This window comes from Pipistrellus kuhlii, unplaced genomic scaffold (assembly GCF_014108245.1).
Source record: "Pipistrellus kuhlii isolate mPipKuh1 unplaced genomic scaffold, mPipKuh1.p scaffold_m20_p_19, whole genome shotgun sequence".
In the NCBI taxonomy this organism is placed as follows: Eukaryota; Metazoa; Chordata; class Mammalia; order Chiroptera; family Vespertilionidae; genus Pipistrellus; species Pipistrellus kuhlii.
Window position 1 is genome coordinate 3,284,145 of NW_023425504.1, and position 23,724 is coordinate 3,307,868.

Consider the following 23,724-nt stretch of genomic DNA (forward strand, 5'->3'; position numbering starts at 1 on the left):
CCAGGTCCTCAGCCCTTTGGAATCCAAGCTCCATCAGGTACTAGGACCCCCTTCCCCAGGGAAAAGGCAAGGACAGTGGGTGATGTAGTCAGGGCCCCCATGATCCAGGGCCATCTATTCTTCCCTCTGTCACCTTCCCCACCACCGTTATTTGAGGATTGAATTCTAGGATTTGTGGATCATGCCCATCTCAGGGCCTGAAATGGGAATGGTGTGTGTGTACTGGTGCCAATTCTTCCTGCTCCAGTTATTCCTTTCTCTGGGCTGCAGTGGGGCCAGAGAGCCTGCTGACAGCAGATGGCAGTGGTGCAGCCAGGGGATGGAGGAGGGTGGCTCCCAAAGGGGCCAGAGGGAAACACTTGACAGGATCTGAGCTGAAAACGTGGTGTCCCAGGCCCCAGCTGAGGTTGCATCCCAAGTATTTGCAACCAGCGGCCCTGGAAGAGGGACCAGGGTGCTTGGGATCCTGCAGTGCCTTGGGGTGAAAAGAGGAGGTAGCTGACTGTGCTGGGGTGGGTGGGGGTGAGGTGAAGAGAAGAAGCAAAGCTTAGGAGGGTCTGTGCTGGGAGAGGACTAGAAGCCACTCCCCAGGTGTGAAGCCAAAAGGGCCCTTTCTCCCCCCTCTGTGCTCCCTGGCCTCAGTGACCTCCTTTGCGGAACTGACCACATCCTGTGCTGAGTGCCTCTCTTTACCTGTCTCCACCTTCTTCCTTGAGCCGCCCAAAGACTCCATCTGATGGGCGAGGCATCTGCATTTCCACCCCTTTCCATTGGGCCTGGCCGCTGATTGCTTGGGGATAGGAAGAAGGAGCCAAAACTCTGCTCTCCCACCACCCCTGTCAGTGGGGTTCCAGGGCTCCAGGAGACATTGGAGAGAGGTCAGCCCACAGACTATGAACATGGAGGGCTGATGCATGATGCTTATGGACAGTCACACTTGTGGTTTCCCCAGGCCACATAAGGCCCACGGATCTCTAGGGAGATGGAGTTCTCCTGCTTCTCCTTCCCGCAGCCTTAGGCAGGCTTTGTCTTAAATGCGGTAAAGACTCTGGAGACTTACTGGCAACCCTAGTGAGCAGTCAGGGCAACTGTACCATCACCACCCACATTGCTCACAGGGACTGAAAAGATGTCCTCAGGCGGGAGCTGCTGCTGGAGAGGCTGGGGTGGAACCCAAGCAGGTTCAGGCCCTGCTCTGGGAAGGGAGAAGTATGGGTGAAGAGTGATCCTAGGCAAGATGTGACACCCTGAGCACAGCTCACACCCCTCCAAGAGTACCCCCAGGACCTTGCTCAGGAGTTTGGGACTTGTTTTCTTTAAACCTGTGGTGGTGAGGCTGTGGTTTCTGTAAGCAGCACACCTTCAAAGGGGCGCCAAGGGGCCCAGGCTGGGGTTCTGTGGGCAGCGTTTCTATGACCTGGGTCAAGCCTTCTGTCCACAGTGGTTCTCAGTCCAATTGGTGACCTGAGGGGCAGGGAAAGGTCCAAGTCTTCATGTGCTGTTGTCCATGTTCACACATGTGTGGCTATGCATGTACACACACACACTTGTGTATTTATGTGTGAAAGACCAGGGGAGGCTGCACAGCACACAGAGAATGTCGGGTGGCCTCCAGACTCAGGCTGTCTGCTGATCTCACACAGCTGCCCCACCTCCACTGCCCATGGCATCCTGGGATCATTAGCTCATCCCTCAGTGGTCAAGAGCCCACACCAGCTCCTTTCACCTGGTGAAGCGCTTGGGAGCTGAATGCCGGTGGGTTCCCCACAGCAGTCAAGGCTCCTCTGACCTGCTGTGCTGCCCACAGCAGTCAGGCTGGGACCTGCCGTTTATTGGACCAGGCTCTGTACTCTTCTTTTCCCTCTCTTCCCTGGCCTCACCCAGAATTCCCTGATCAGTGTTTGACACATGGGAAGTTCTCAGAGGGACCCAGCTCACTCCGTGTCCCTTTGGTGAAATCAGCGTTGCTCTGGAGGGCATAACTTTAAAGAACCCTTTCCTTTGGTTGATGGAAGGAAAAACATCTCAGTGCTTCTTTCATGATGCACGGGGCTCCCTGACATTGGGGCAACTCTGCAGAGCCCCAAAAATGTGGCTCCTGAGGAAGATGTGGAACTGGAACACCAGGCTGTCCTGATCAACCTGAAGCAGAGGTACCAGACTGCACTTTCAAACCCCATGTGGTTACTGAAGCTCATACCCAGGAAAGGGGAAAGGCTGTCTTACAGGTAGGCATCCCACAGCACCTGAACCCCTAGGGGCAGGAGGACTCCACAGGGGGTTTCTGAGAATCCAGATGAATCATCACCATCAAAGGGCCATCATGCCACAGATGTGGAACTGAATTGGCGCTGCCATGGAGAGCACTACCCACCATCTGTTGTTCACATAAACAGATTTCTGTGCCCTGATGTAGGTGACTGTCCTTGTGAGATGCCTCTCTGGGCTCATTGCCTGTCTCAAGCACTCTGTCTGACTTTAGGGAAATGGGGAAGCTGCCAGGACATATCTTGGTGCTATCACTCTTTTTGGTCCTGCTCATTATAGAGAAAAAACTGTTAGCAGAACTGATTATGGTTTGGGACTCCCATCTCTTTGTTCTGGTCAAACTCACAGAACACTTCAGCAGCACCCAGGGACCCTGTGGGAGGTCTGGGAGTGGGCACTGAATGGTTGCCGGAGGGTGACCAGCCAAGGCATGGCTTCATTCACGGTGGAAGAGACATCAGACTTTGAAAGAAAGCACCTGTCTCTCCTGGCAAGTGACTGGTCTGCTGTAAGTGTCCCATGGCTCACGAGGGCTTGTGTTACACATGTTACATAGCTACCTCGGGACCCAAGGACAGATCTGAAATACAGCTCTGATGGAAAAGTGATGGGTAGAGTTTTTGTTTTCCTGTGTGGGCAATCTTTAATTTATTTGGATCCCTTCTAGCAGGGTTACTAATGGTTGTTAGTTGTGAGGATGATGGGCTTTCTCCCAGGCATTGACTGGAATGGCCCATCTTTTAAACCAGACTGGCTCTGTCGTACACCACTTAGATGGGGTGACCTGAATTCTAGGTGGACCTCTCTGGAAAGCCCGTGGAACTTGGGCTAGACACACTCAGATGCTGATCAGAAACTTCCTGGCATCATAGGGGGACCTAGGAGTAAAGACCCTCCTGTTTCAGGATGCATGACTAATGTAAGGTGATTCCCCCAAGGTCAGGAGTCAGGCAGTTCTGTCTCCTGTTCAATAGGCAAGGTTCAAGGGACCAGGTCTTCCTGGGTTTGCCTCAGGACCCCCCAGCCAGATCCTTGGTTGAGTGTGTGAAATGAAAGAGGACAACAGGGACAAAAGCCTATCGGGCCAGGATTTCTAGCGTCCTCAGGCTCATCTGACTAGGTGTATGGCATGGAAACAGAAGAACAGGGACTCACAATTCTCATTGGATTGTTTATTTTGTAACATAGTTTTGCCTTTCTATATTATAGCAGAAATGGATTTGTGGTTACAAAGCCTGTGATATTATGGGACTGTACTGTCCTTGAACTGCTCACAGAGTGAATACTTGTTATCTGAGGAGCCCTCATGGTCTTCCTCCTCGGCTTGGTCAAGGTCCTCAGGTGGAGCCAAGTCTAAAAGTTCAGCTATCAGAACTGAATAGCATATGTTGTATAAAGACATCACTGAACCTTGTGATGGTTTATTTGGAAGGGTGGGGAACAGATCCCCTGTGCCATCGGTTCCGGCAGTAGCCGTGGGCACAAACATGAAATTACCAGAAGTGTCCTCCCCACTTGAACCACTGGCTGCACTTGGACACTGAACTTCCCTGATACTGCTCAGGGGCTGAGGAGCGGAGAACTCGAATGCCTGGGTGGCACTGGATCCCCATTCATTCTTATCTGTCTCCTGAGCCTTTTGTTCGGCTTCTTTTTTGCTCTCCTCCTGGTATAGTCTTGGAGAGCGTCTTGTGGGGGCCATCTTCTTCTTTCTCTTTGCAGGGCTGGCACTGGTACCTGAACAAACTCGAGCCATTTGATCGCCTTTTGCTTTAATGTTTAGGAGGTGCCAAGGCTTGTCTCTCTGGAAATTTCTGTTTTGGTAGATCTGAAACAAAATTAATTAATTTAGTCATTTGTGGAGAAAAGATATCTATTTGACATTAACTGGCCTCTCAGAGTCTACTCATCCCTGCAGGTTATCTCTAAGGGAGTTATAGTTTCAAATAAAAATCTATACTTTCTCATCTTTTGATAAATACTGTATCATGTGAAAAAGGTTTAGGCCCTGAAATGAAGCCTTTTCAGTATATCATTCTTCTGGGTCCACTAGGAAGATGTTTGAGTAACAGGGAACATGGGAAATGAGAGGACTTTCTACTTTACCATTATCTTATTCCTTGGAGAGCAAACTGAAGAATCATCAGGGCGTATTTTGCTAAAACCATGGAGGTTCATCAAGCGGATGAAACTCTTCAGGCTGTTCGATTCAAATATTTGTTCCTTGCCCCTTCGGCAGAGAACCTCCCTCTGGAAAAGGTTTGCCTTGATGATCACGGTGTCTCCATCTTCATTCCAGCACACAGACTGGAAGGCATCATCCTCCATTATCCTCCAAAGCTTTCTTGGGAAGGACAGTCCATAAAGAATGTTGTTTCCTTCCACATTGGTGGCCCTTTGGTTTGTGGCCTGTGGTTGAGGGTTGTCTTGTGGGCTTGGATCTTGCCTCTCTTCTTGGCTACTGTGCCTCTCCAAAGCCACTCTGGGACCCACATGGGGACCTGGGGATGTATCATATTGGACCAGTATTGGTGGCTGTCCTTTCTCTGATGGGGCCAGCCTGGCTTCCTGCATCTCATTGGTACTCTGACTAGTCATGTTGATGCTCTACATCAACAAGCATTTGGCACTCTGGATCCTATCACTTCAAAAGTGGGGTCAGAAATGCCTGTGGTCACAGCAGCGATGCCCTATATATACTGTCCTCAAAATTCTAGAGTCTCGGTCGTGGGGCAACCAGCTGCTTAAGTCATGTGATGTCACAAAGGTGACTTATGGCTGCTCTGGAGAGTGGGCTCTGGCCAAGTGTCGGGGAGTGGATATCTTTAGAGCCCCCGTCTTCTCTCTTTTCAAATAGTACAAAATACAAGGGTCAGATTAATAGAAAATGTGCTCATCTGCTTCCAGAAATATTGTTTCTTGTTGCTAGTTTACTGGATGTGTGTTGAGAGTTCTCAATCCTATCTCTACCCCCATCCCTACAGAGAGGAGGGGGGACAGTTGGTGGCCTCTTTGTTGCTCAAGGTCCAGGCCCTCGTTAGTTCTAACTTAGGCAACCTCCAATACTGCCTGGGTCAGATGGGCCCCTGGGGGACTGTTCCTCCCAGAAAATGGTGGTTCGCCTAGTCTCAGTAGGTAGCCCCCCTCTTCAATGCACCCCCTCACAAGCTTCCTGCTTTGGTCTCTTCCAACTGTGCCTATTGGTTAGTAAGTCCTGCTAAGATGAGCCCAAAAGAGAATCTTATTTTCTTACCTCTGGGTCAAGTTGTCCCTAGAATAGGGCTGTGCTCCAGCACAGGTGGGATTGTTCCTCTCTTTCCTCAACCTCAGTGCTACCCAAAGCACCTGAGAGAAGACGTTAAACACGGTTTTGCAGTGGGAATGGACAGCCTCAGCCTCTGATGTCCTATGGAGCCCCCACTTGAACTTGACTTGCCCCCAAATCTCACCACTCTCAGGTCACAATGGCATTGGCTTTAGTTTCTATGTCTTCCACATAGGAACTCTTCTTACTACCCAAGATGAGTTCACTTTGGGACACCTGAATTTGTCTCCTCAAAACATCCTCCTCACACCCTCAGATTCATGCTTGCTTGAGGCCTCCCTTATGCCCCATTTCTATTCTTCAGTGAAGTGGGTGGACTTTGGCTCTGCCAGATTTCTGGCTTCCCACTTCCAAATTGAATCTCCTCAGGTTCTTCCCCTTTTCATTAGTGATTTGTGGTCAGGCACATACCCAGCTCTTGGGAAATGAAGCATTCTGCTGACTCACTCTCATGCCAGCCCTGTTCTACTTGCCAGAAGCCCATGTGTTCCTCTCCTGCCATAGCCCTGAAGATGGGTATATTGAATCATTTTGTTTGCTCTTGGGTTAGATACTTTTCAAAAACCAAAAAGCCTACTCTATACAGATTCACTACCAAGTTAAATTCTAACTTGTTTAGCTAGCTATGACTGAAGGAAGCTGATATGAAAATAATCATAAATATGTAGTTGAACATTTATAAGAGCTTGGGTGTGGAATGGCACAAAAGCAAAATTCAAGTCATCTTCATACAAATCACCCATTGTGATTTTTGTGATCCATGTTCTGTAGTTGTCGTGGACAAGTTTGGTCTTAATAATCACTCTGTATAGGGAGATAGAGTGGTATCATGAATGGATACCACCTGCATGGGTCCTAGGTTTTTGTCTCAGCCATGCCACTAAGTGGCCTCATTTTTACCCTATTTATAAACAGTGGGGTCAATGCTTTGTTGCTAAAAGTTGAGTGCAAAGGAATTTAGGAAGAAAATTTCCCAAGGTGCCCCTCACCCTAATAAGTGCATCCTTAATGGAGCCCCTGGGTTTAGACTCAGACTCAGTCCATGGTCTTTGTGCTTCTAAACAGGTTTACAAAGCATTCATTCAAGAATCAGTCTATTCTTGGAGGACATGCCTTAGAGGCTAAGAATGGGCTTCTTTACAACATGGGGTTGGGCGGGGGAGGGAGGCTCCTAGTGTCTCTGGTTAAACAGCCAGCTCCATTCTGCTGCCTGCCTACCAAAGTATTGTTTCTTAAGGGAGTTCTTTAAAGGCTGAAAAGGAGGGTTCCTTGTGGCCTTTGCTAGCTCATGACTCTGCGGGTTACTTATTCAATGGAATTTGCCCATTTCATGGGAGGGAAATTGGAGAGAAGGCTCTGAAACCACATTCTGGCATTTCATGGGAAACAGGTGTTTACTTGGTATGATTTAGGCACTCAATGCTAGTGTCCCACTGATTCTGTAGGATCATTAGCTAATATTATTTTATTCAAAAGCCACTGGATTTCCACTGTGGTGAAGAATCTAGGACATGGAGTTCACCTTCTCTTCTGAAGATGAAATGTTCACACTGCTGACTTCAGTGGAGTTGATGAAAGGCTGTATGAAAATGGCATTCCTCTGTTAAGCCTGCTCAGTCCCAGAAATTTAACCCTGGGCCCACAACCACCAGTCAGATAGTGTTTATTAGGCACAATGCTCTCCAGAACTCCAAAGGTCCCAGAGATAACCCACGTGTGTTGCTGCCTTATGAACAGAGCCCCCAGAGTTAGGTGGCTGCAATCCATGCAGCACATGGATTTCCCGGACAGCCACCTCCAAGGGAAAGTGATTTCAGTCTTGACTTGGCTATTGTTGCTTTTGTACAGCCTTGCAGCCATAGAGAAAGAGCTGAGCTCTGGACTATGGAGCCCTTGAGGCTAGTCTGGCTGCCAAGAGTAGATAAAAGTGAGCCTTGTGGTTCCAAGACCTCAAACCACGCCCCCAGAGCTCGTGAGCAGCCTCACTTAGACACATGAGCCTCCTCTCCAATGCCAGTCTTTCAGCTGTTCCCTTGACCTCCTCCCTTAGTCGAGTTGGGCTGCCATAACAAAATACCACAGGCCGAGTAGCTTATCAACAACAGAAACTTACTTCCCACCATTCTGGAGGCTGGAAGTCCAAGAATAAGGTGCCATAGTGCTTCAGTGAGGGCCCTCCTTGCTGTGTCCTCACATGGTGGAAGAAGCATGGATCTCTCTGGTGACTCTTTTTAAGGTGCTATTCCCATCTCTGAGGGCTCAGCCCTTGTGACTTAAGCACCTCCCAAAGGCCCAACCGCCTAATGCTGTCAGCTTTAGGGGTTAGGGTTGCAACATCAGCCTTTTACGGGGACACAAACAGTTAAAACAATGCACTCCCTTCTGGACCGTTCTCTCCTGACCCAAAAACCCATGGAGGGTCTCCTGCTGTGAAGGATTCTTCTCTTCCTCAGCCCTGTTCAGACCCCATTCAAGTAAAGCTCCTTGTGTATTGATGTCTCTCTTGGTCAGATCTTCTTTCTTGATCAGCTCCCAATCATAGGTAAGGTCCACAGTGGTGATCAGGACATAGCAGTGGTCATTGGGTCTACTTCTCTCCCATCAATTCCAAATCCCAGCCGTATGCACTGTAGATTTGGATGAAGATCTCAGGGAAGTGGTCCTGGTACTCTTTGATGACACCATTCAACATTTCTGCCTTTGTGATCCCCTCTTTTGCAAGATACCTTAGGAGAAGGGTGGTGAGCAATGAGCACATATTTCCCAACAATATCCTCCTGGTTACACTTCTGTGGGTGACTGCCAAGAAGGGCAACTGTGCCCCCAAGGATGAAATCTGGGCAGGTCATTGGGGTGCATGATGGAAAGGAACATAGGATCCCACAGGGGCTCCTCACCAAAGTTTGGGTGCAGGAACAGAACCTGCTAGTACCCGCAGGTACCCAACAGTGATGTGGCACACTATAAGTTTCTTTGGGGCCCCAGGGCCCACGCTGAGACCACCAAGTTGAAAGTCCTTGAATTTTTGTTCAGAGATGATAGAATGGATCCTAGTTCCATCCCATCCCTGTCTGAAGAGGCTATGAGTGGCAAGGAAGAGGGGTCCTAAGCCAAGTTGCACCCGGGCACGTTTCAGGCCCATGTCTGGCTGCTTCTCGAGCTGGGTATGATGTGAGGCTAATTCTTCACTTTACATGAAGCCCAGGGCAAGTTGTGGGTTGGGGAAGTGCTGTAGCATCTTTGGGTACCTGTGATGATGTTGAAATTTATCCTTGTTTTGTATGGGAATTTTTCAAATGTTTCTTTTCATAGAAGGCTTCACAAGCTTCAGCATCTAAGTGTGTGAATGACATTGACCAAAGCTGTATTTGTACTACCCAGTTAAAAAGAGATCCTGAGGAGTCCCAGGGCCCACGCTGAAACCAGCAAGTTGAAAGTCCTGAAATATTAGCTCAGGGCCAATAGCAAGGATCCCAGGTTCTTCCTAGCCCTGTTCGAAGGGATGGAGAGCAAAGAAGATTAAAGGGTCTCATGGGGCTTCTTCACCAGCTTAGTTGACACTGTGGAAACTGTGGGTTCTAAAGGTTAGCTACTATTGAAGATGCTGAGCAGCAGCAGGGATTTGGGGAAGTGTTGTGGCATTGTGGTTGTGTGTCCTTGTCCAATGCAGGTGATTTCACTTTTAAACCTCACCCATAATAATCCTTCTTCTCTGCTCCTGCCATATCCTGGGCGCAGTAGTGCCCCCTCCAGCATTGGTCCTGGTATGGCAGTGATCTCTGTAAGTGTGAGCCCCTCCTGATTGAGGATTTCGGGGTCCTCGGGCTTCAGAACGGAGGGCACTACAGAATCCACCTCCTCGTGCTCCTGTCAGCTCTACGGGCCCTGGGTGGGGCTGTCAGGCTGAGCACATGCCTCCACATGCCCAGGAATCTAGGGGAGTCGAGCAAGGTCTGAGGGACACAGACTCGGGTCCCCAGAGGCCAGGGGCCCTGGTGTTGTCAGATGCCGGAGGGGAACAGAGTCAGCACTCCCAGGCCTCTAGACCCATCTCTGCCCCTGCTCTCAGGCCGGGGGACCCCAGAAAGCCCTTCTGGAAGTCTGCCCACTGACTTCTGCCCCGGAGGTCTGAGCGAGGAGAGCGAGCTCCATGTGTGGGAGGCCGGCTTCAGGTCGCTAGAGGGACAGATCCCAGGTATGACCCTGAGGGAAGACTGAGGTCCCGGGACCCAGGGAGACCCCGGGGTGGTGGTGGTGGTGTTTGAGCAGGATTTCCTCACCCCTTGAACGCCTGCCTCCTCAGAGAACGGGGGGGTGGCGGATGGGGGGCTCAAGGAAAAGCGCTGAAGGGAGCGCTCTCAGGTCCGCACGGGCGGGGCCCAGACTCTGCCTGAAACCGGGTGAGAACCCCACGAAGGTCCCCAGGGTCCAGTTCAGCCCTGCCGGGAGCCCTGGGCACTGAGGCCCACGGACCGCCCTTCGGGTCTCGGGTCTCAGGCTCCCGGTTCACAGAAGGAGGGCCAGGGCCTGCAGGCCTCATGGTGACGTCCACCTGAGAATCCGGGGAGCTCAGCGCCATCTTGAGAAGCCGGCTTCGGGCTGGCGGAGGGGACAAGCTGAGGGGAGCGCTCTCAGGTCGCACGGGCGGGTCCGGACTCTGCCTGGAACCGGGGTGAGAACCCCATGGAGGGCCCTGGGGTCTAGTTCAGCCCCTGTCTGGAGCTCTGGACAGCTAGGTCCACGGACCGCCCTTCGGGTGTCGGGGTTGAGGGCTCCCAGTGGGGGCCCGGGCTCCGGTTCACAGAGGGAGGGCCAGGGCCTGCAGGCCTCATGGTGAGGGCCGTCTGTCCCTGGGAGGAGACAAGGTGACTCCGGGCCCCAGAGCAGTCAGTCCCAGGGGCCCCAAGGTGCGGGGTGACCACCAGCTTCGAGGACTGACTTCCGCCTCTTCCGGGTGGAGACACTCGGGGGCTCCGTGTCATGGCCGAGTGTCAGGTCGGCAGAGGGTGTCTGGGACCTGCCGGGAGTCAGTGTGGGGACCCGGAGGGAGATTGGGGGCCCTGGACCCCAGAACAGTGTCCATGGGCAGGCCTCCCGGGGTGGGGGAGGGTAACCTCACACATTGTGCTTTGTGAGTTCTGCATTGGGTCTGAGAGACACTGGGGGTTTTGTAGGAGGAGCAGGGCTTAAGGCATCAGGGGTGGGGGATCTCAGATGCTGATGCTGTCAAGTTGAGGACCTTGAGGGAGACTGGGGGACCCTGGACCCCAAAACAGTGTCTGTCCCAGGCCTCCTAGGAGTGAGGGAGGGGTGATCTCGCACATTGAGCTTTGTGAGTTCTGCATCTAGGTCTGAGAGACACTGTGGGTTTGGCAGAAGGAGCTGGGCTTCAGGCAGTAGAGGGCGGACCCCAGGTCCTGCTGCTGTCAAGTTGAGGACCCTGAGGGAGAAATAGGAGACACTGGGAACCAGAATACTCTGTCCTAGGAGGACCTGTGAGTGGGGTGACCACAGACATAGTTTCCTGACTTCCCCATCCAGGTCCAGCGTAAGGAGCAGAGCCACAGGTCAGCTTAGGGAGCACTAAAGTGACCCTGGACCCCCCAATGTCGGGGACCCTGGCAGAAAGGGCTGGATGTTGCAAACTCCTACTATTGCCACATGCATGTGGACTGGGGGATTTTGGGGATGTGAGGACCTAGGCATGAGAGTTAACCCAAGATCAGCAGCGGAACAAGTCCGAGGATCTGCCCGGTGTGAACACACAATCCCATGAAGCCTCAATGCACACCCCCTTCTCAGAAAAGGAGGGATGATTCAAAGGCCAGCTGTCCACAGTCTTCAACTCGGAAAGGAACAGCAGTGGATCTAAGTGGCATACTCCTTTCTATTATGTGTGGGAAAGTGGGGAGTCCTCGGTGAGGTGGGGTCTTTCTCTAAGGGGGAGAGAGAGAGTATCCAGGTGGGAGGCATGAAGGTAGGGCCTTGAGTAAAAATGAATAACCTACAGGGGCACCGGGAATACAACCAGGGCAGAGCGCCCAGTACCTGCTCTCAGCATTTTATGATGATGGCAGGGATCCTGGGGGGTGGGACAGAGGGGGCGTGGAGAGGGGATATGGTAGCCACCTGAGGCTACCCCTGGAGTTTGTGCAGTGTAGTGCCTCCACATTTGTTTTTTGGGGCTCTCAGGTAGGTGAAGACCTTGGTCTGAGTGGACAAAGTCCGGTCATCTGAGGAAGGGTATCCGCTCAACAGTGACAAGAGTATTGGGTCAGGCCAAAGTAAAGGAGAGGACCTCTAGGGAGGAGGGAGTGTACCCCAATCCCTGAGACAAAAACGGGACACCACAGAAATCCAGCCTTCCCCTAATCTCAGCCCTAGAAACCTTGGGCTAGGCTGTCAGTCTAAGTCCCTCCTGATTTTTAAATTGGTGGCCTGGGTGAGGGGAGAGCCTTGGTCTGAGGGTCTGGACAGAAGTTGAGTCAGGTTCCCATGAGTTGGCAGGGTGGTCACAATGAGGAATGAGGGCACCCTTGAAACAAGCATACATAAAGCCCAAGGTCTGCTGAGCCATTTTTGTCAGGAATGGGGAGAGCTGGTATTGTGGATGTACTGGCTCCCCTCACTTCCTCTGCCGTTGTCTAGGGAGATGAGGCCTTTCCTTTAGGAGGGTAACCTCAAGTCAGCAGATGCAGTTGCTTTAGTTCCTGGACAGTGAAAGGGTAAAGACTTAGTGGGACAGATGGAATCAATAGAGTAAGGTGGCACATTATTGTTCCTTGGTGACACCTATTAGACTCTGGGAAGGTGTGGCCAGATGTGGGGCCACCCGAAGTCCTTCTGGTTACTCTCAGAAGTGCGTGTCTTGTTCTGAGAGTCTTGTCTCAGGCCAGCAGAGGGGGAGAAGAAGGCCCTGCCCGGGGACTGGTGAAAACCCTCAGTGAGCACAGAGGTGATCATCAGAACAGAGACCCCACAACACCCAATCCCACCTCACCACACTCTCTTTCCCAGAGTTGTGGGCTGTGCCAGCTGCACCCAGAGAAGCCTTCTCACTTCCTCCTTCGTGATCTTACTCGACAGGCCAGTGAGGAGAGAACTGTGTGAGGCTCGAGAAAACCCCTAAAAAAGAGACCTGTAAGTCACCTTTGTCCCATCTGCCTAGGGTGCCTTTCTCAGCTGAGGCCCCTCACACTCCCTTTCTCTCACAGGCCTGTGGGTCCCCATTGCCCACCTTCCCACACTCTGTCACTGTCCCAGCACGAGTCACCATGCATCGCCATCAGATGAGTGAGCTTTGTAAGCCTAAGGAAGGCCATCAGGACCCAAGGGAGAACCAGAAACTGGTGGCAGTGCAGTTGTTCAGCACTGAGGGGGAGGAAGAGGTTGTGTCTCCCACCCTCAGTCCTATTCCAAGAGAGCCTAAAGGAGGCAGCTGCTGCTGAAACACCAAGTCCTCCTCAGGGTGCCTGCCTTCCCCCCACTGCCATGGCAGCCTCTCCATGTAGCCAACCTGAAGATGAGAGCTCCAGCAGCCCAGATAAGGAGGGGCCAAGCAGCAGGTTGGGCTCTGAAGAGGCTGAGTCCACTCTCCAAGGTGCCCTATGTTTGAAGAAGGCTTGCCTGGTTGCATTCCTGCTCCTGAAGTATTGCATAAAAGAGCCAACCACAAAGGCAGAAATGCTGAGTATGGTCATCAAAGAGCACCAGGGCCACTTCCCTGAAATCGTCGACGCAGCTTCTGAGTGCATGCAGCTGGTCTTTGGCATTGATGTGAAGGAAGTGAACCCCAGAACCCACACCTATGTCCTGGTCACAACCTTGGGCCTCACCTATGATGGGATGGTGGGCGATGGGCACAGGTTTCCCAACACTGGCCTCCTGGTTGCAGTTCTGTGGCTGATTGCTACAGAGGGTGACTGTGCCTCTGAGGAGGAAATCTGGAAAGCCCTGCATGTCAGGGGGGTGCATGATTGGAAGGAACATTGTATCTATGGGGAGCCTAGAGAGCTCCTCACCAAAGTTTGGGTGCAGGAACAATACCTGGATTACCGGCAGGTGCCCAACAGCCAGCCTGCTCGCTATGAGTTCCTGTGGGGTCCCAGAGCCCATGCTGAGACCACCAAGTTGAAAGTCCTTGATTTTTTGCTCAGGGTTTATAAAAGGGTTCCCAATTCCATCCCATCCCTGTCTGAAGAGGCTATGAGTGGTGAGGAAGAGGGGACCTGAGCCAAGTTGCAACCAAGCACATTTCACGCCCATGTCTGGCATCTTCTCCTGCTGGACATGGTGTGAGGCTAATTCTTTCCTCTGCTTTTGAGAAGAGGACCGTTAACGTTCCAGTTCATGAGGTCTAGGGTGAGTTGGGGATAAGGGCTGTAGCATCTTTGGGTTCCTATGATGATTTAGAAATGTATCCTTTAGGAATTTTCAAATGTTCTTTTTCATAGAAGGTTTCATAAGCTTCAGCATCTAAGTGTATGAAAGACGTTGGTCACACATGTATTTGTACTTGTCCAGTAATAGATTTTCTGCCCTAGGAAGTTTTTCCTCAGTGGTTAGAATGTGGCCCTAGGACTGAAGGGTCTCAGGTTCATTTCTAGTCAAGGGCACATACCTAGGTCGCAGGAGGCAGTCAATTGATGTCTGTCTCACATCTACGTTTCTCTCTCTGTATATCCATCCCCCTTCTGTAAAAATCAACAGGGATAAAATCCTCCTGTGAGAATTAACAAAAAAGGAGTAAGAGATTTGCTACTGTGTAACTCAAAGTGGAACACGTTTCAGCTTAGTTTGTGATACAAACTAGATAATATGACATCAGAACAGGATTTCCTTGGAAATGTGAAAGAATTCAGCAGTGCAATCGGTGGAGTCAAGAAATAGAAAAATAAAAGCAAAAGGTTGTTAATTCTTGATTCTTATCCCATCTCATCTGTACTTTTTATAAGACAAATTACATAAGGATCCTTGGCTTTGCTTGGTTCATCCAAGAAAGTGGATAACATTTCATTGAAATGAAGATGACCCTTGCTCAGTGATTCATTTATTTCCCAGACATTGGCTGATCCTCTGCACACTGGAAAGAGCAGGGCACACCCACCCATGGGATGATAGTTTAGGTGCTGAAGTTTTATAAGGAAGGGGGTGAGGTGTCCCTTAAAGACTACAGAAGAAACAAAAGAAGGGGAGAGGTAGTGGGACTCCAGGGGACAGCACTCAAGTGTAAATGGCCTCATCCAGGGCAGTTTGGGGATTGGGGCAACAGTGACTCCCTCTGTGGGCCTTGATTGTGATGAAGCTGGGTGGTGGTAGCAGCTAGACTCTCAGAGTTTGTGCCAGGCACCCCTTTTCATGCCCTGGGGTAGCCAGAGCTGACTCCATTTAATTACATTACCTTTCATGTAAATTGGGCTATTCTAAGCAATGTATAGATTTTTGTTGGGAGTAAAATGAATGAAAATCATGGTTTAGATGGAAGAACAGCTGTCAGGGAGAAACAGAGTTGGTCTTTGACTCAGTTTCCTGGAACTTTAAATGCATCCAGCTGGAAAAAGTACCCCCACTCCTCAATTTTAGAATGTATCTTTTAAGAAGGAAGTAACATTTAGCAGGTTTTGTTTACAAAGGAGAGTCTTTGACTAGCATATATATTATTTTTTTAAATTATGTAGGATTTTATTTGGGAGACATTAGTCTATATGAACATATAGGTTACATGTGTGAATTACTAATTTACAAAATCTGTATATAGGATCATATGCCCACCACCCAAAGTCACCTGATATTGGGACCCTATTTTCCCCACACTCCCTCCCTCTGGCAACCACCATAATGCTGTTTGTGTACATAAGTTTCACTTTTATATTCCACATATGAGTTAAATCAAATAGTTTTTAGCTTTTTCTGATTGATTAATTTCTCAAGGTCTATCCATGTCTTTGGCTAGTTTAGTATTGCATATCCTACTGATCTGAATGCTCCCTGAAATGTAGTAGATAACAACAATAATGACAACAAAAACCCTTCCAGAGTAGAGAATAGTAGGGCTTAAGATAATATAATCTTAAAAATAACTGGCATACATCATAGTCCCAATCTCCTTTAGGCATGGCAGGAGGTGCTTTACAAACACTCAGTACTTTCCTGCAGTCCTATGGGGGCTTATCAAACCCACCTACTTCACAGATGAAGAACCTGAGGCTCTCAGGGCCAGCTAATATCACCAGGATCACATAGCTAGAAAGTGACAGGCAGAGATTGGATCCCTGGTCTGAATTCCATCTAAAGTCCATGCTGTTCACACCCATCCCAGACTGTGTCTAACCTTCTGGCTCATAAATCATTTTTCTTCTCAGTACTGCATGATGTCTCTAGGGAAATAAAAAAAGGGACCCTGGGCCCAAGGCACTAAAAGCAGGCCTAAGGAAGGAAGGTGACAGTGCGAGTCAAACACAGTTTGGGTTCTGTCGGTGGCCTTTATTTACCAAGGTTCTGCCTGCCCAAGTCCCAGGGTCCCTTGAGAGCTGAGATGTTGGCATTTCTGTCCAGTCCGTGCATTTTTCCACATGACAGCACCCTTCCCCTGGGCTTCCCCTATGTGCCCTCTTGTCCACCCTGGATCCTTGCCCACTGGCCAGCTGCTCACTGCTGCCTCCTCTGAAGGTTGTGGCCACTCACAGTGGAACAGCCCTGAATCTCCTATCTCCCCTACACCCCCACACCACCCCACCCCCAGCTTAGAACATTTCTACTCCCTGCTGAAGTACTGGTCATCCATCCCTCACCCTGGAACCACTCTGATGGAAAAATGTCTTTGAATTTGAACAGTGATCTTTAGATACTTGAACATCCTGGGGATGTATTCAGCACATTCTTATAATGCTTTCCAAATGAATCAATGAGTACAGTATGATTGGACTCATAATCTACCAATTTGGGGATGTAACCCTGAAGTTAGAGGGAAGGTTTGTTAGAATACCTGCTGTTTACAGCAGGAGTTTAATGGGGTGTCTTATTTGAAGCTGGCCACACAACACATACACGGATGAATCAGCTTACCTAGCTTGTCACATCCAAGTTCCTCCTTCCTAAGTGGTAGATTCAGAAAGACCATGGAAATCACTGTGGAGAAAACATCTATAGAGACTAAATTCCCCCAAACTTAGAGCCCCCTTGTAAGGTGAAAAATGGTTTCTATATAGACATGCTCATCCTAATTACAAATGAAAAAATAATTATCTTTTCCCCCTACTGTTTCATGTCTGTGTGTCCGTACCCCAGGAAAAGAATCATTTTCAGTGTACCTGATGGCACCTGTATAGCTGTTCAGGTATGTACAGTCATGTAGAGGGTAGCAGAAACTCACAAGATTTTGGTCATGCATCAAAAGGAAGGAGAAAATTCTCAGCCAACTGAGATTATATAGGTTATCTCAAAGGGAAGTATAGAAAAGTGTTATTGAGTGAAGATGGCAAACCCACTCAACTGATATTTGCAGGATCCTATGAAAATTACATGTGATCTTATATTTGAAATCTCCTGTCACATGGTAGTCATTGAAAAAAGTTGGAGAATTTAAGACAAGTTTGACCTTCTCAGAAATTTCTCCAAGAAATGAAGGTTATTGTCATAACAAATCATAATTGGTTTTATTTTTAAGCATCTAATATATAACAGTGTATGGGAGAGATTACAAGTTCTCATCCATATTTTGTATATGGAAAAACTACATTGCCAGTCCACTTGTTGTTAGGAAGGAACATCTATTTATTGTCACTGAGATCTGTGACAATAAATATTATCTGTGACAGAAATATCACATCCAAACATTTGGGAACTAGTATGACCATTCCTGCCTTCCTATTTCATTCAACAGCAAACATAGCATCTTTGGGTTGAGTTGGAGGGACTACAGTCTTGAAGTATCCCAGATCCCTGAGTCACCCAATAAAGGAGATCTCCTGCCCAACTGTATCCAAATTTGTATGCGCACAAAAAGACTTTTGTTATGTTAAGCCATTCAAATTTCAGTTTTCCTCTATCTCATCAGCTTGCAGTTACTTCAACTGACTAATACATAGCACTTTATCTGCTGTTAGGTGTATTTAAATAGCTTAGTTATAAGCACAATCCTGTATATAATGCACGTATTCTCTTGGAAAAAAATTGTAAAAATAGATAATTGCCCCCTTTTAAAATCCTTTCAAATTTCAGCCTCCTACTCAGAGGTGACAATTGCTAACAGCACAGTTAAAAGGTTACAATGCAAAGGGTATGAATATTTCAGTTTTTATAAATATTTCAGAAATTTTCAAAAATGCTGTACCATTCATATGCAGAATATTTTAATGTGAGTATCTTTCACTTTCCAACATGTTTTAGCCTTCCTTTAAATGTTGGGGATTCCCTTGGGGCATAGGGTACCCTGGGTGAGGGGTTGTGGTGGTTTTCAGCCGGCCACACCTCCTGGTGACCCAAATGGAGGCTCTGGGATCTGGAATTTATTTATCTTCTATAATTGAAACCTTGTAGCCTTGAATGGAGGCCTGGGCTAACCATGGTGTGCAAAAAGCTTGGCTTCTTCCATTGCCCGGGAAACCCAAGCCTCCTCCTTGCTCTGTTGCTGTAGCCATTTTGGTTGGGTTAATTTCCATACTTGCTCGTGATTGGCTTATGGGTGTGGCTTGTGGGTGTAGTAGAGTGATAGTTAATTTGCCTATTACTCTTTTATTAGATAGGAGAGGATATATTATTATTATCAATACAATTTTAAAAAAAATACATTTTATTGATTTTTTACAGAGAGGAAGGGAGAGGGATAGAAAGTTAGAAACATGGATGAGAGAGGGACATCAATCAGCTGCCTCCTGCACAGCCCCCACTGGGGATGTGCCCGCAACCAAGGTACATGCCCTTGACTGGAATCGAACCCGGGACCCTTCAGTCTGCAGGCCGAAGCTCTATCCACTGAGCCAAACCGGTCTTGGCTGTCAATGCAATTTTCAACAGCTTGCAGTGGACAGGCTGGGATATGGTGTCACAGCCACCTTGTCTGTATAACTGTGTAACTCAGAGGTTTTCACATAGAAAGTAAGTCACCTCTTCTTTTCTTAAGAGTGTGCTGTATTTGGCAATGTCTGACTCTGAGGTGATGCATCCCCCATTAACACTTTCACAAGATGTTTTAGTACACATCTGAGGCCTTTGGATTTGAAAAGCCAACACTAGCAAATGCAAGGATGAAACTCCTGTGACTGAAAAAGTATTTATAATTAAATCTCTTATCCTTTCCAGCCGCTGCTCTGGACTCCTTTGTTTCTTGCCTTTTTAGGAAGAGAGACTGGAGAAGCACTACTATGTAAATAAACTCATTATCAGTAAAATTGCAACACCATGTATAAATTTCTCTGGATTCAGAGTTGCAGTGGATGAGGATACAACTTATTTGAGAACTTGCCTACTGACTGCTGGTGGGATACGGTTGTGGGCAAGGAGTTGTCAAACGCCACAGTCAGGCACAGTTTGCAACTAGGAGTGGAGGCTGAGAGTAAGTGGGCTGCCAGCTTTCTCCTCCTCCTTTATGTTTAGGGTTTTTAGATAAAATTGCTGCTGCTGGCACTAGAGATCAACAATTTGAAGAGTGGAAAGTGCCTTGCCTGTTGATTGAATTTATTTATAAGCCACAATTTTGACCATGATTAGAGGTGGCTTATCAAAAGGACATGGCATGATGCCTAAGCCATTTAGTTTAGCAAAAGTTGAAGTAAATAACATTATTTATTTTAGTACCTCCTCATCAACTTCTCACCCAGAGTGGGCTGGACCAGTCCAATTATTAAACTGTTTCAAGAGAAGGCTGTCCAAGAGAGAACTGCTGCTATATCTTTTTTTCCAAAGTATTTTCCCTGCAAGAGAAGGGGATAAGAAGAGTGAAGAATAAGGTGCAGGGAAAAGAAGAACGGCAATTGTTGGTCTGTAGTTAGAAGCTTTCATACTCTAGTGCAGGCCAGGTTTGTGAAGAAAGATGTCTTTTGCAAAGGTATGGATTGAAAGGTTAATAGGATGGCTACAACAAAAGCTTTGTTAAGAATAGGTAAGTCAGAAAGAGAGAAAAAAAAGGGAGGCAGTTGGAGAAGGACATACATGAATTTGAGAACACAATTATGGCTGAATTAAAATAAGACACAAGGTAAGGACATAGTAAAGTATTAAGTGTTTAATAGTTATCTAATTCTAACCATATGCTAGACACTGTTCTAAATATTTTACCTGTATTAACTAATTTATTTTCACAATAATCTTGTGAGGTAGGTATTACCGTGTTTCCCCGAAAATAAAACATCCTCTGAAAATAAGACCTACTTGCATGTTTCCTTCTGAGTTAAATATAAGGCATGCCCCGAAAATAAGGTCCCCCCTAGGCTCTGTCTCAAAATGAAAATGAATTTACCATAAACTGGTCGCTAGGGCCGCCCCGACTGGCGTCTAGCAACCAGTGATGTTACGCGGAGTCTTGACTTCACTGCTGTGTGGAGGCAGAGCGGAGGTCGGAGGTCAGAGTGAGCAGTGAGCTCTGGGCGGAGAGAGGAGGAGACTTTCGCAGATGCATGTAGAAGAACAGGAGGAATAGAGTGGATGGGACGTGGCGAAGGTGGTGAGTGCTGGTCTGTTTCTGGTGACACTACCTGATGCTCGCGGCCACCCTCATGATGACTGAAGGTTCTCAGTCAGTAGCAGACCCTGCTCCAGCCCAGATCCAGGCCCCAGCAAGCCCAGTGACAGTCCCCAGGCAGGCCCCAGGGGGTAAATGTCTGATAAAGGGGAAGGGGGGATGTCTGGTGAAAGTGTTCAGTGGCACAGGGGTGGGGGGAGGGGATCACTTAAAATGACACAGGAAGATCAGAGGGGGTAATCAAAATGACACAGGAGGATAAAAAGGGGTTACTAAAATGGTAACCCCCCTCTGATTCTCCTGTGCCATTTTGATTCTCCCCTCTGATCCCCCCTGTGTCATTTTAAATGATCCCCCTCCCCCCACCTTGATACCCCAATTCCTTTTTTTAACCCCTAGAAATGAGCGCAAAAAGAAAAAGCTACTCCGTGGAGTACAAGAAAGGAATCTTGGAAGACTCTTGGGGCCAAAATCTTACTGCTTTCTGCAAGGAGAAGATGTTGAGTATCCGATAGGTCTGAAATGGCTAGCAGAGTATGGTAACCTCATTGAACAAGTGGACAAGGGAAATGCTAAAAAGCGCAAGTGTGGATCAGGTTAGCAACCATTATTTTCTGAGCTGGAAGACCTGATCTGTGAATGGGTTGTTGACAGGAGAGCAAAGGCTTTGGTTGTGAATACTAGGGCTCAGATTCAAGAATTTGCCCTTGCAATGGCACCACAGTTTGACATAGCACCTGAAGACTTCAAAGCATCACAACATTGGCTGGATAATTTTCTTCAGCAAACTGAACTGTCTTTAAGAAGATCTACTGGTACAATATTGTTTAGGTTGGAGGATACTCAAGTTATTAAGAGAGCACTTGCATTCAAGTCCTTTATTGATGATGCTGACTTCTCTATATACAATCTTTCCAATATGAATGCTATGGATGAAACTGCAATGTTTATGGGCCAATCATATCAAACAACAATTGAACAGTGGGATGCCTCCTTAGTGTACATTCCCTCCACTGCTTAGGAAAGTGCACGTGTTTCCTGTATTTTGGCTGTTCACCTGGATGGCACTAAAATCCCACCTTCAATCATTTCTAAGGGCAAGAAGGAAAAGATTGAACGTGTTTTGGGTGTTTTTATTTTTGAAACTGAAAAAGCCTGGGCCACACAAGCAGTTATAAGGAAGTGGGTCAATTTAATGCTGCCGCTTGTTATGCAAGGGAGCCAAAGAGGTCTGCTAGTCTGGGATGCAGCCAGCACTCACCGTGCTGAAGACATGAAGACATTTCTTCAGGAAAGAAAAATAGAGCAGATAATGATTCCTGCAGGAATGACAGCCTATCTCCAGACTCTTGATATTGCAATAAACAAGCCATTCAAAGACATTTTTCACATGGAAATTAATGACTACATTGAAAATAGAATGGAGAGAAATCAGCGTGGAAACTTTGTGAAAGATAAACTGCAAGAAGTTGTGTCTTGGGTGAAGAATTCATGGGAGAAAGTCACTGACAGTTGCATTGCAAATGCACTGCGAGCAGGCTACCTTCACAAGAAGTACTCATTTAAAGACAGTGCTATTGCTAAACATTAGAGATTTGGTCCACTGATTCTGAAAGAAATGGAGTTAAAAGAAATTCACCAGGAAATTCAGGATTGGATTGTTATGATGATGTTCCAGAAAATGGTGACATGATTGTCATTGAATAAATGAGTAAATTCTTGATACTATAGGATTTAGTTTTTCTGGTTTGTGTTGACAACTACCATACTACCGTACCGTATACAGGTAATAAATTGCCTTTATTTTCATTTAACAATAAATGTGTACCGTATTCTTCTTCATAAAAATAAGACATTCCCTGAAAATAAGACCTAGCCCATCTTTGGGAGCAAAAATTAATATAAGACACTGTCTTATTTTTGGGGGGAAACGGTATAAAAGCCTAAGTGACCAGCTGGTAGCTTTGACATGCACTGACCACCAGGGGGCAAAAACTAAACACAGGAGCAGAAAACACAGGCATGGAAGTATGGAACAGACTGATGAATCTCTAAGGGAAAGGGGGAGAGTGGAGGTTGGGAAGAATTTAACCAAAGATCTTATATGCATACTAGAGGCCAGGTGCATGGATTTGTGCACCATTTGGGTTCCTCAGCCTTGCCTGCTGGGATAGGGCTGAAACTGGCTCTCGGACATCCCCCAAGAAGTCCTGGATTGTAAGAGGGCACAGGCCAGGCTGAGGGGCCCCACCAGTGCATGAATCTATGCACTGGCCCTCTAGTCCTATATAATAAAAGGGTAATTGAAGTATGGTAGCAATCATCTCAGGTAGAAACTGCTGTTTGGGTTCTGTACTTACTTGTTTGAGAAAACAATAGAAAGTTATTTTGATTTTCTGAACTTATGTATGCTATCCCAATACTCCATTGATGATGGCTTGAATATCTCATTGATTGTTATCTCACTAGTCATGGAAGCACATTCTTCTGAGAAACAGATCAGCTTAATTATCCTAAATTGTCTCAGTAGCTACAGATAACTTGTTTTGGTTAACTCAGTGATCCCAGAATCTGGACAGCACAATTATTCTAAAGTGCCCCAGTGGTCCCAGATAATGTCTTTCTGTTGATTCAGTGATTCATAGATACTTTAGATAACTATCTTGCTCACAAAACAGGTTCCTTATTCCAGGCCCAAAGATGTAATTGATACCTTTGTGATATTCTGCTAATATAAGCCAGATGTGGCAAGCTGTTCTGGGCTGCGAGGTCTGGAACACTTTTTCTCCCTCCTATGCAGCTGGCCTTTAATAAATAACTCAATAATTCAAATTCTAGAGGTGTCCTTTGTAAGATGATGGTATGCTACAACAAATATTCAAATTGAACCTAAGGGCGAAACAACTGGGAATGACTGGTCGCTATGATGTGCACTAACCACCAGGTGGAAGAACCTCAACACAGGAGCTGGCCCCTGGTGGCCAGCACACTTCCACAGGGGTTGTGCTGCTCAGCCAGAAGCTGGCTAATGGCTGGCCAATGTAGGAATGGTGGTGGGAGCCTCTCCTACTTCCCCAGCACTAAGGATGTCCAAAAAAAGGCTTAGTTAGACATCCACTGAGGGCTCCCGTTAGTTAGACATTCTCAGGGCTCCAGGCTGCCAGAGGGTGCAGGCTAGTCTGAAGGACCCCTCTGAGTGCATGATTTTTCATGCACTGAGCCTCTAGTATAGTTATAATTAATTAAATCATTGGCCATTGGTAAGGTGACAAGATTTTAACATTGGTAAAGCCGGACACCATTGACCGAGGGGGGGATAGGGGGTTTCTTGATTAAAAACTTGGTCTAGCTGAAACCTGTTTGGCTTGGTGGATAGAGCATCTGCTTGCTCACTGAAAGGTCCCAGGTTCGATTCTGGTCAAGGCATGTACCTTGGTTGTGGGCACATCTCCAC

General features: G+C 47.7%; 2 protein-coding genes and 1 pseudogene across 2 annotated transcripts; 2 read left to right on the top strand and 1 right to left on the bottom strand.

Moving 5' to 3' along the window:
• Positions 1-982: 982 nt before the first annotated feature.
• Positions 983-2,258, top strand: LOC118721915 (annotated as a pseudogene).
• Positions 2,259-3,392: 1,134 nt separating this feature from the next.
• On the bottom strand, positions 3,393-4,842 carry LOC118721916 (heat shock transcription factor, X-linked member 3-like). Its single transcript, XM_036443201.2, has 2 exons — positions 4,375-4,842; positions 3,393-4,096 (listed from the first exon to the last, which is right to left on the bottom strand). The coding sequence occupies exons 1-2, from the start codon at positions 4,840-4,842 to the stop codon at positions 3,512-3,514; spliced, it is 1,053 nt and encodes a 350-aa protein (XP_036299094.1). The 3' UTR covers positions 3,393-3,511.
• An 8,233-nt stretch (positions 4,843-13,075) lies between these two features.
• LOC118721920 (melanoma-associated antigen 8) lies at positions 13,076-13,825 on the top strand. Its single transcript, XM_036443202.1, has one exon. It carries the CDS (start codon positions 13,085-13,087, stop codon positions 13,823-13,825), a length of 741 nt encoding a protein of 246 aa, XP_036299095.1. The 5' UTR covers positions 13,076-13,084.
• Positions 13,826-23,724: the final 9,899 nt, after the last annotated feature.

Bases quoted from the DNA above. Each gene is read 5' to 3' on its own strand.
- LOC118721916 (XM_036443201.2), bottom strand. From the start codon at position 4,842: ATGCAGGAAGCCAGGCTGGCCCCATCAGAGAAAGGACAGCCACCAATA. The intron at 4,097-4,374 runs GTAAAGTAGAAA...ATTTTGTTTCAG, and splicing joins CTCCAAGGAATAAGATAATG to ATCTACCAAAACAGAAATTT.
- LOC118721920 (XM_036443202.1), top strand. From the start codon at position 13,085: ATGGCAGCCTCTCCATGTAGCCAACCTGAAGATGAGAGCTCCAGCAGC.